This window comes from Netta rufina (assembly GCF_964035555.1).
Source record: "Netta rufina genome assembly, chromosome: 1".
In the NCBI taxonomy this organism is placed as follows: Eukaryota; Metazoa; Chordata; class Aves; order Anseriformes; family Anatidae; genus Netta; species Netta rufina.
The window spans coordinates 133,054,943-133,066,953 of NC_140123.1; the positions used below are offsets into that span (position 1 = coordinate 133,054,943).

The following is a 12,011-nucleotide window of genomic DNA, read 5'->3' on the forward strand; positions in this document are numbered from 1 at the left end:
CTCTTTTCCTTAATCTCTTTAAATTAATACAGCTATCCAACAAATACTGAAAATGTTGTGATGTGAACATCAAGAATTTTTACACCTCCTATTAGTGATAGGTTTGTTTTAATAAATCCCTTCCATCAGACATACCTAGAAGACTGTGTAGTCTTTTGTAAAGGTAAAAATTGGTATTAGAATTGCAAAGTAGACACTGAGAAGTTCGTAAGTACTTTATAACCTTGTTACAATGCATTTCCTGCAGGGTTGATCCAGTGCCCCATGATGCTCCCAAACCTCCGGGATATACTCGATTTGTCTGTATTTCTGATACTCACTCGAGAACTGATCCCATCCAAATGCCATATGGAGATGTGTTAATACATGCTGGTGATTTTACTGAGCTGGGACTTCCTAGTGAAGTAAAAAAATTCAACGAGTGGCTAGGTAGGTATTGAATTCTGTGTGGATTTGAAAGTAAATTTGTTTACTGAATGTATCTGCCCCTTCTGCATCCCAGTAAAAAACATTGTGCAGTCAGGAATGATTAATATTAATTTGTCTTTTACATTTGAATGGCAATGAGAAGGAATCACATATTTATTTATTTATTTATTTTAACAAGTATTTTTGCATTTTTCCAACTGAGCAAATAAGACTATTTGTGAGACTATTCATCTGTTCTGCCTTCACACTCTGAAGTGTACATTAAGCAACTTTGTGGTGTTAGCAACAATTTAAGTCAGTAGGCCTTTAATGATTTACACAAAACCTCTTACATACATTGTTATGGCTTCACTTCCCTGAAAGAAAAAAAAAAAAAAAAAGTTGTTTTGACAGAAAACATTTGTATGTTTGACCCCAGAGGCTCATAGTTTTTTTATCTGGGGCTCAGCTGCACCACAGTGATGAATTACAAACAAAGCAAAACGTGTGCCTGAGGTTGCTGTCTTGGATGTAGCAGACCAGATGTAGATGCCTTCTGTAGGCAACTGTTGGCATTGGTAACTGAAATTCTGTTCCACTGGGCAAGAAAGTGGTGATTTACATGTGCTTGTGGAGTGTTTTGTATGTGCTAAAAAAAATGTCAGTAAAAACTGGAAAGAATACACTGTATCCAGACAAAAACCCTGATCGGTATTGTTATCAAAAACAGGGTGAGAGGAAATGAAGGACTTGGGAAGAGTAAGGACAGAGTTTAAGAATAATGGAATAAAATCTGTTTTTATATTGGTTTACTTTCCTTAAGTTAATGCATTTTGCATTTTCCCTGTCTTTTTTTTTTTTTTCATCCTGTTAACAGCATTCCACACTAGAAAGGCACAAAGCTGACAAACACATGTATGCTGAAATGGGGTATAAAAAAAAATTCACAATTTAAGCAAATATTTACTAGCCAATAATTATTAGTTAAGACTGATATTGACTTCAGCTTGGAAACCTAATAATATGCCCAACATGGAGCAACTGCATTGTTCTGTTGCACTCAGGGGCAGCCTATGGGGGTAGCACACTCTGCTCTCTCTGTCCCTCTGCTCTGTCTCTGTCCCCAAATAGAGCAGGTCTGCTGTACAACAGAAAGCAAATAATCCTATTTCATAGGTCTCTACCATGTATTATACTGAAAATAGCATAGAAAGATATACAAACCATATGGTTATCCATTCTAAAGTATATCCATTTTATTTATCTGCTAGTGTGGCAAAAAAAGTGCTTTGGGACATGCTAGCAAGCAAAGGTGGGGCTACACACATTACTCACTGAACAGTTTTTGTCTTCCTAGTTCTCCGTCTGCCTCCCTGCTGGTCACAGCTGTACAGTGTTCTGAAGAAGTCCTTAAACTGAAATCCTCTGTTTGGTCAAGAAATTTCCCAAGGCATTTCTGTGATGGTCTCTTCATCATTTTTATTCCAAACGAAGGCCTATTTTTCTGACTTTTCAAGGCATCCTTCCAATTCCGTGGTAGCATGCAGTTTGGGAAAAGGTGATCTGTGCAGTTTGGGATATATTTTTGCAAGAACATCTCTGAGATATCTTTGAGTTTAAGCAGCAAGAGATCTTTCTAGCTCATTAGCAATTAGAAAAAAATGGAAAATTTCACTGATTTTTTGAATTCTGAAAAATGCAATAGAAGAATAGTTTGGAGTCAATAAAGAGCTAGCATTTCAGCTAGCATTTAAAGCTTCATTTCTGTTCAAAAGTGTAAGCTTTTTTTTTTTTTTTCAATTATGCTCAATAACATTTTAAAATGAAAACTTTAGCTATTAAATGAACAATTTATGAATTCACAAATACTTTCAATGTTTGCAAAAATCTGTAGTAAGTGGTAGAATGGTTAAAAGTGTTCTCTTTAAAAATAATTTTAAAATTTTTGCAGGTTACCCATTTTGCTGTGAAAGGTGCTAGTCCCTGACAGTTTGGATTTTTCTAGATAGCTGTTTCCAGTATTTGCTGTGATTTTCTAATTATAACTCCCACAGCTCTCCTTCTCCTTCTTCCTTGTGTGAGCATTTTACTAGTTTCTTGAGAAAGTAACTAAGAGACTGGCCAGGACTTTTACTTTCAGCCTCATTCTTATCAGTTGCCACCAAATTTACTTGTATTCTCCTTTATCCCATACTGCAGGGCTAGCTTTCCCACATAGTTATTTTGTTCTGTTTCACATATATGTCTTCTGCCATCACAGAATCACAGAATTTCTAGGTGGAAGAAACCTCAAGATTATCGAGTCCAACCTCTGACCTAACACTAACAATCCCCACTAAACCATATCCCTAAGCTCTACATCTAAACATCTTTTAAAGACCTCCAGGGATGGTGACTCCACCACTTCCCTGGGCAGCCCGTTCCAATGCCTAACAACTCTTTCGGTAAAGAAGTTCTTCCTAACGTCCAACCTAAAACTCCCCTGGTGCAACTTTAGCCCAAATCCCATTGTCCTGTCACCAGGCACGTGGGAGAACAGACCAACCCCCACCTCACTACAGCCTCCTTTAAGGTATCTGTAGAGAGCAATAAGGTCGCCCCTGAGCCTCCTCTTCTCCAGGCTGAACAAGCCCAGCTCCCTCAGCCGCTCCTCGTAGGACTTGTTCTCCAGGCCCCTCACCAGCTTCGTCGCCCTTCTCTGGACTCACTCGAGCACCTCCATGTCCTTCTTGTAGCGAGGGGCCCAAAACTGAACACAGTACTCGAGGTGCGGCCTCACCAGAGCTGAGTACAGGGGGATGATCACTTCCCTAGCCCTGCTGGCCACACTGCTTCTTATGCAAGCCAGGATGCTGTTGGCCTTCTTGGCCACCTGAGCACACTGCTGGCTCATATTCAGCCAACTATCCACCAATACTCCCAGGTCCTTCTCTGTCAGGCAGCTTTCCAACCACTCATCTCCCAGCCTGTAGCTCTGCTTGGGTTTGTTGTGCCCCAGGTGCAGGACCGGGCACTTGGCCTTGTTGAACTTCATGCAGTTGACCTCAGCCCATCGGTCCAGCCTATCCAGATCCTCCTACAGAGCCTTCCTACCCTCAAGCAGATCGACACATGCACCTAACTTGGTGTCATCTGTGAACTTACTGAGTGTGTATTCAATGCCCTCATCCAGATCATCGATAAAGATATTAAAGAGGACCAGCCCCAGCACCGAGCCCTGGGGAACACCACCAGTGACCGGCCTCCAACTGGATTTGACTCCATTCACCACGACTCTTTGGGCCCGGCTATCCAGCCAGTTTCTAACCCAACGAAGCGTACACCAGTCCAAGCCAAGAGCAGCCAGTTTCTTGAGGAGAATGCTGTAGGAAACTGTGTCAAAAGCCTTGCTGAAGTCAAGGTAGACCACATCCACAGCCTTTCCCTCATCCACCAAGCGCGTCACTTTGTCATAGAAGGAGATCAGGTTTGTCAAGCAGGACGAACCTTTCATAAACCCATGCTGACTGGGCCTGATCGCCTGCTTGCCCTGCAAGTGCCACGTTACGGCTCTCAAGATAATCTGCTCCATGAGCTTCCCTGGCACTGAGGTCAAACTGACAGGCCTATAGTTCCCCGGGTCTGCCCTCCGACCCTTCGTGTGGGTGGGCGTCACATTTGCTAGCTGCCAGTCAACTGGGACCTCCCCCGATAGCCAGGACTGCTGATAAATGATGGAAAGCAGCTTGGCCAGCTTCTCCGCCAGTTCTCTCAGTACCCTCGGGTGGATCCTATAGCTTTATTTATGCCTTGGAATAAAGAGTAGAATATTTTTATGCCTTCCCTCAGCTTCCTTTTAGGCACTAGATGCATTTCTTACTTCTTCGATTAGACCATATCTTTATGTGTAGCATTTATTCCTCCCTTTTGGCTTTCTGTGCTAGCATATACCCTTGGGTCTCTGCCACTCTGGTCTATCAGCATACTTCATCTATCAGGAGGCCTTTCAGCAAGTTCAGATTTTATCTTTCTGCTCTACATAAAATGTCTGTTGCTGTCTGATGCAAAGTATATTTTACATTAACATCATTAACTTCCGTGAATCTTACAGTTATATCAAGCACATGCTCAAGTGTTATGCTAATAGAGGCACGTTGGCTTGCTGAGTCATACCCTAAAATATGTTATCTCTTTTTTAGGGTAACTATTTGGGTACTCAGGAAGGCCAGATGATATTTCTCTGTAGCCCAGCATTGTCTTTGTCTGTCTTGTTTGCCCCTTAGTTCTTTTATACCTTTTATTCTCTCACTTCTTCAGCCCTCCACTGCATTTAATTTCAGTTCATTCTTCTCAGTAATCAGTTGTTTTCTTTCCCTTTTCTTTTTCTGAAGTCTTCTTCCCACCTTTCCAGGGAGGGATTTGAGGTTTTACCAGGGCTAGGTTGATGCTCAACTGTAAGGAGGAGGTAAAGGGCTGGTGGTAACTGGATATGGGTATTTTCTCAGCTTTAGATAGCTGGTCCAAAGACGTCCTGAGCTATGACGTTACTGTGTTTTTAATAAACATTTACAGATTTTTCTTCTCTGAGCTTTTTAACTGCCTTTTGAATCTGTGCAAATTTTTAATGCAGACATAATCTTGCGGCAGAGAGTTCAACAATGTAATACGAATTGTGTGAAGAACTCTGTATATTTTTAATTTATCATCCACTAGTTTCCTTTGGTATTTCCTAATACTGTAAGATGCAGGTGAACAATTCCATTCTTCATTCTGCTCCAGAATTTATAGGCTCTTCCCATATCTACCCTTCAGATATTTTTCAGGCTGAAGGCTGTTTAGAAGTCCTTAAATGCCTTTGATAATGTGTCTCTCTTTGTACATCTTCTTGTTCTTTATCCTTTTAAAAGGTGGAGAGACTATGGCTGCACATGTACTGATTATGACCTGTCGTAATGAAATTTCCTGTTTTGTTCTCTTTTCCTTTCTAATGTTATGGATTACTGTTTTCATTTTTGACAGTGACGGAACAATGAGATGGCTTTTTCATAAAACTGCCTGTTGTAACTCTGTAAACTTTTTATTTTTGAATGGCAGTATCTATTTCATAATCAATCACTGTGTATCTACAATTGGGCTACTTATTCCAGTACTTACTGTTCAGCTTGAATTTATGTTCAGCTTCATCTGTTCTCTTACTGTCTAGTCATGAAGTACCATGACATAGTTCTGCAAGTCAGGTTTCCATTTTGCTACCCTTATTCAGGGTACCTTAGTAAAAGAAAGGGAAAGGGTATGAATATTCAGTTTACAGAGTTTGCCAATGGTGCTGACATGGTAGTTTCCTTCCCCTCTTTTTCCTGAATTGACCTTTCTGCTGTTTTTATATTTCTCCTTTTCCTTTCACTATATAGCTTATTTTCTGAATGTACTTTTCTTCCAGATTTGTAAGTCCATTTATTGGGAATCAGAAAAAATGAAGTACAAAGCATGTGTTATGGTAGGACTGGATGGGAAGCCATGAGGGGAGCGAAACTTTCTAGTGATGTTAAAAGGATGTGTTGTTTGAAGTTTTGAACATACCCTAGTTTTCTAGTATGTCCAGGAGATTTTAATAGCATCACTTTAAATAGCTGAAAATAATTCAAATGAACTGTTTTTAAATACACACTAGTACATAATCAAGGCTAGATGAGGTAGGATATATCATGCTTGCTATGCACTGTAGCTAACTTTGTGCTCATATTTGTCATTATTTTTGTTTTTGTTACTTATTCTTAACCTGCATATAAATCAAATGTACTGTAGGGCAAGTACAAAGCCAAATGTCCTGCTTTAGTGAACTCATCAAACAATGACTCCAAAACCGTCTGTTTTGTTTGTCCCATACTGTTGGCACTGGAAACTGTGTGCTTGGCTCAGTTGCTCCTCTAATTGCTCACGACTGCAATATCATTTCCAAATTTTATATGCTCTAGGACCCACTGTCACTTTGAGATTGTGGGTAACTTTCCTGGAAATTTAACTAAATAGCTGGTGTGTGATATACACTCCAACACATACTTTTATATTCTCTCTGAGAATTATCTTCTGTGTATGGATTGAAAAGATTACTTAAACTAACACATTTTATAATATTTGTTGTTTCAGTGTCTTTGCTTGACATTTTTCAATGTCAAATATACTCTTCTTATTTGAAATTCAAGTTCAGGCTAAACTTGAAAAAAAAAAAGAAGGTAGCTTTGGATTGTAGTGGAAAACAGTAATTAGCTCTTCAGACTATTTTTTGAAAATATTAATCTTACTTGAGTATCATACATACACACGCACAAATTTGATTAAATTATTTGACTTGCACTTCAGGAATTGACCTGGGCAGATTCAGCTCAAAAGATAACATTTTTCTCTCAGACTGAACAAATGTTTTTTAGATTGAAAATGCCTGCCCAACTTTAGTAACTAGCACTAGTAGAATCACCTGCTTCTATTATTACACTGGAGAACAGAATCAGCTAATTTTAGTCAATAAGCATTATCCCTATTTTTAAGTTCTTGATGAAGAGTAAAAAATAATCAAAAAAGTCCAAAACACTAGACTTAGGTTTACTTTTGCTGTTGTGATAAATCTTGTGAAATAGTGGTAGTTATATATTTTCCTCTCTTAACAGGTATTTTATATTTTTAGGTTCAATAATACTCACATATAAAACAGATTAAGATTATGTTGAAGAAGAAAGAATATCAGCTTCAGAGCAGCAAAAAATATTAGAATTTATAAATTGTAGTCATGCCATTTTGACCATCGGTAATTATACTATTTTTATGTTAATGCAGAAACCCCTTGAAAGGAGTATTTAAGCACTAATTATCTACTTACAAAGGAATGGCTCTGGAAATGCAGTGAAAAACATTGAGCTGTGTAGGGATTTAGAACAGATGTCATTTTTAAAAGACTGGGCATACTAAAAAAAGTGTTGGTTTTTATTGCATTTCTTAAATGTGTTATGGCTCAGATCCGTTTCTACATCTAAGGCTCAGACAGTATGGTGCAGAAAAGCAGAAAAGTGCACTGCAACACACTCTTCCATTATTTTTCCAGTTCTGGGGATTTAATGTATTCTGAAGACTTTTGAGCATTAAACTAGCAGCCAGGAGTCTCAAGAAATATTTAAGCTGCATGCCTGTACTGGGAAGATGAGCCAGAGCAACTGCTTTCCAGATATGCTTCCCATGCTAGTGATGAGAAGCTGTAGGAGCTCTGGGAGTGGTAGTTGCTAAAGGACTTTTCCTTCATTCCATTGTTCCAAGTACATTTATGCCTTTTATTTTTTTTTTCTTCACTTTGTACTTGCATTGAGGTTGCTGCTTTCCACTGATACAGCAGATCGTAGCCAGCCTGCAAGATTCTGAGCCTCTGGGATGGCTCATGTAAAAATGGCTTGTGGTTTTCATAAATATTGATATGTCTGAACTCCCCAGTTTAAGCAAGTGAGTAAATTTATCCAGCCTTATTCTGGACCAGCAGACAAGTGTAGCTTTAGGACAGTGAGACCCAGAAGTGAACAGAACAGCCATGGAAGTGAAAGGTCTGGAATATAATTCTGCAAACTCGGATTCCCTCTGGCTGAGATATTTGCAGGAGCCTGAGGAAGACAGGCAACCAATTTCTATTTAGTCCTCTTCAGATTTGACAGCCTCTTCATTGTTCCCCCTTGTAAAATTGTGAGAACGATGCTTGATCCACCTACCACATGAACGTGTTGGAGGATTAATGATTCTCAGCCCAGCACTTTGAACACCTATTAACAAGCACTGTCTGCAAACATTAAACATCGTTATTAGTGCTGTGCACCTCATACAGTGATAGGACACACAGTTCTTTGTAGTCTTCCCTTGCAGAAGGTGATAACTGGGAGATACTAAATTACCTCTGTGGGATCTGAAGATCTGAACAGGAATCTGAATCAGGGTGTAGAGAGATCCATGTAGGAAGTCTAAAGTATTTTTGTTATTTTTTAACATAGTTCTCTATTTCCTTTGCTTTCATTGTTCCCAGATACATGTTGTAAACCAAAACTAGAATACTCTAAAGGGCAAAAAACCCATTGTAGAAATTTATTTCCTCAGAAAGGTTTATTATTTAATACTATAACTTTTGAGAAAATAGCAGAAGAAAATATGTATGAAAATGAACCCAATGGTTTATATAGTTGGGGACTCTCAAAACATTGATTGCCATAATCTAAGGGGGCATATCAAAGGAAGGCTGAGGCAAACCTTACAGCTGTGCAATTTTTTTGACATCTGTTACTGACCACTAGTGGATGGAAGATACAGAGCTACATAATCTTGTGATGAGACTCACTGCAGCTACTCTCATGGTGTTGTTTGCAGTATTCATAGGGTTGGTTCTGTGTAATTACTAGGTTACTAAATAAACTAGGCTAGAAGAAAGCCATATTCCCTTTAGAAGTAATTTTGGCCAATTATTATGCATGTGTGTTTGTATAAAACAGAGTATATCAAATAATTTAAGTTGGACTATTAGCTGTTTGTTTGTTTGTTCGTTTACCTTTATCTACTTAGTTAAAGAAATCCTGGTTTGCAAATGTGAGCAATATTATGAGTTTGTTGTTTTAGTGTTTGATACAATTACTGGCTTTCATAATGCAAGAGTGTCTTGATCTTGCAGGTTATAGATGATTTAGGAAGGAGTGTTCATTTACAATATTATTCCAGATTACACACCATACAATAAGTATGTTAATGTGAATTTCCCAGACGTCAGCCCCAGTGTTTAAACACAGAACTGTCAAAGAGATGCTAAAAAAAGCAATTCGAGACAGTTATGCAGTCTTTTTACTGTATCACTCACTGCTGTATTCTAAAAGGTTGAAATGAGAGGGAGAAAGCATTAAGTGGGCACTTATATGTTTGTCACTGCTTTTAATGAATACTAAAAATTCTGCTCAGTACAATACTGGGAGAGAAGCAAAGCACATCTGCTTGTACAAGTTGGCATTTATCTCTGTGAGCTGTAAGTTGATAACAATTGTAAACTGCAAAGGAGGTCACTGGTTGGTAAAGATGCCTAACCTCTTTGTACAAGAGGAGTCTGGAGTATAAACATCATGCATTTGCTTTTGAATTATTTGCAGTCTTTATCTAATTTAGGAAGGAGAAGGCTTGCTGATAGAATGGGATGAACCTTTAAGCACATAGAAATCTACTTTGAATGAACTCTCATGCAGAGAAATAGTAAACAGAGACATCGCTCAGTGCTTTGCATTATGCAGTTTGTAGTTCAAGTGACAGTCCCCCAGCATTTCAAATTATTTTGTAAAAATTATGTTCACTATAAAAGGACCTGTGGTAGTTTAGAAGTTAAGAATTGCTGTAATAATTTTCTAATTGGTGTATAAAACCACAAAAAATTAGATGTTCAGTTGATTTTCTTAATTGGTAATCTACAGTAATGAGAGGAATAAACAAAGATGTTACTAGCGAAACAAATACACATATATGTTCTCATACACATTATATTACCAGAGCTATTATCAGATTCTTGTATTAACCAAACAAAGGCTAAGAATATGTCTGAGGAGTGCTTGCTACAACTGACAAAAGCCCTATATATATAGTTAAGAAGTTGTTAAGGTGATAACATCTTTTGGCTATATATGTAAGTATGATACCCCAGGCTTTTCAATAGTAAAATAATCTCAAAAAATAAAAAATTACATTGGTTTAGAAGGTTTGGGGCAGATTTTTGTCTGTGTGATGAACTGTTCTGGAAGCAGAATCACTGCTGCTAAACTTCCTAGATTTTGTCTTGCAGACCTTCTGTGGGATCTTAGGTATATCCTAAGAGTTGTCATCCCTTTGAAGCCTCATGTTCAGAATGGACATTAATCTACTAGGCTCTTACTTTTGGGAAACTCAAGGGAACATAATTACCTTTGAGGCCTCTACTACTTTGCCTATTGTAGTAAATGACTTTTGAATCTGTTGGGCAGGATATTGAGAGATGAGGGTACAGAAGTGTAAGACACCATGCTTCTATACCATTACAAGTTTTGTATTGGTAAAAGGGTAAGAAAAATATACCCTTTTCTAAAACTGCTGAATTAAGTGCAAGAGAATGTGTCTCCAGCATTTTTCTGCATACAAATGAAGATTGCAGAAACAAAATGAGAGGGAAAAATGAGGCAAAAGATATGAAGAACTATGTAGCAGAGCAGGAAAAGGAAGGAAAAAAATCCTCTTAACCCATGTTAAGATAATGGCTGGAAGAATAAATTGTTGTTTGGAGCCCCATTCCAAACTGGCAGAAGGCAAATGCTGGATGTGTCCTGAAAGAGAAAGCCCTGAAGCCCAGGACTGAATTGGAGCCAGTGTGTTTCTGACAGAATTTTAATGTGCAAACATTTCTGTTGATTCCAATTCCAAATAGGATTAAGTGGCTAGAGGTTGATTATGGAAGAAAATATTTTTTATTTTGTTCAAGTTAGGCTTTCCAGGAGAGGAAAAAAATGAATTTTTCCTTAGAAGTGAAATTTTTATTCACTCTAAAATATTTTTAAATGACATTTTGTTTCATTTTGTTTCCTTTGTAATTCCAGAATCATTACATGAATTTCCTAATATATCCCATTCCATTGAAGTGGTATTTTAATTATTTTAATATGGAAGGTTATTCAAATAAAATTTTTCAACCAGGTCTAGTTGTAGTTCATCACCAGGTTACAGAGTTACTTTAGCAGAAGCGTCTCAGATGTGAAGAACAGGGAGATTCCCGGTCTTCAGCAAAAATTATTGTCATTATTTGGCTAGTCAAAATAAGAAATCAGGATAAAAATGTAGCTTTCTCCCAAATTCCCCAAATTCAAAACTTAACTTTTGTTGTTGTTTGTTTGAAAATACATCTTTGACTCCCATAGCATATGTTCTTTAATGTATTTCTTGACACTTCTGAAGGGCAGATCTATTTCTTGCATGTTTGCTGCCTTAATTTTACGGGAGAATTAATTTTGTTCTGGATATGTGCACAGAATTCCTGTGACAGATAAATTCTCTTTAATATCTTTGTATACGCAGAGCTTCTATATTAAAACTGAGTTTGCTACCTGCCCACCAGGAAGACCATATGCTAGCATCAAATGTTAATTGGTTATCAGCTGGGTATTAGTCCTGCTCATCTGCTAAATGGGTAGTACAAGAAACTTATACTGAAGTTAATGGAACATACTCTCTAGTCCTGTTAAATAGCTTTTCTACCATAGATTTGTTCTGTTAGAATCACTACACAAAATGATTATTTAATTTGTTTCAGCATTACAGGCTCTTTAAAATTCTTTTTCATTTTCCAGTGTGAAATTGGAGACACAAAAGATAGACGGGACTTGTGGAGGTCATCAAGTCCATCCTCCTGTTCAAAGCATCTGTAGTTACAGTAGACTGCTCAGAGCCTTGTCCAGTTTAATTCTGAACATCTCCAAGGATGGAAATTTCACAGCTGCTCTGGGCACGTCTTCTACACTTTGACCATCCTAATGGTATTTTTTTTTTTCCTTAAATTGAGTTAAGGAAGTGGATTTAAGGAAAACAACTCGGTAGTTTTGTTGAAT

The 12,011-nt window shown here is 37.9% G+C and overlaps 1 protein-coding gene across 3 annotated transcripts in view; it reads left to right on the forward strand.

Annotated features, from left to right (window-relative positions):
• Positions 1 to 12,011, forward strand: part of MPPED1 (metallophosphoesterase domain containing 1) — a 65,702-nt gene that overhangs the window by 19,675 nt on the left and 34,016 nt on the right. For all 3 annotated transcript variants that reach the window (XM_084306243.1, XM_084306244.1, XM_084306242.1), the window contains exon 3: positions 248 to 429. In XM_084306243.1, the coding sequence (XP_084162369.1) occupies positions 248 to 429 (182 nt within the window). The remainder of the gene's footprint in view (positions 1 to 247; positions 430 to 12,011) is intronic.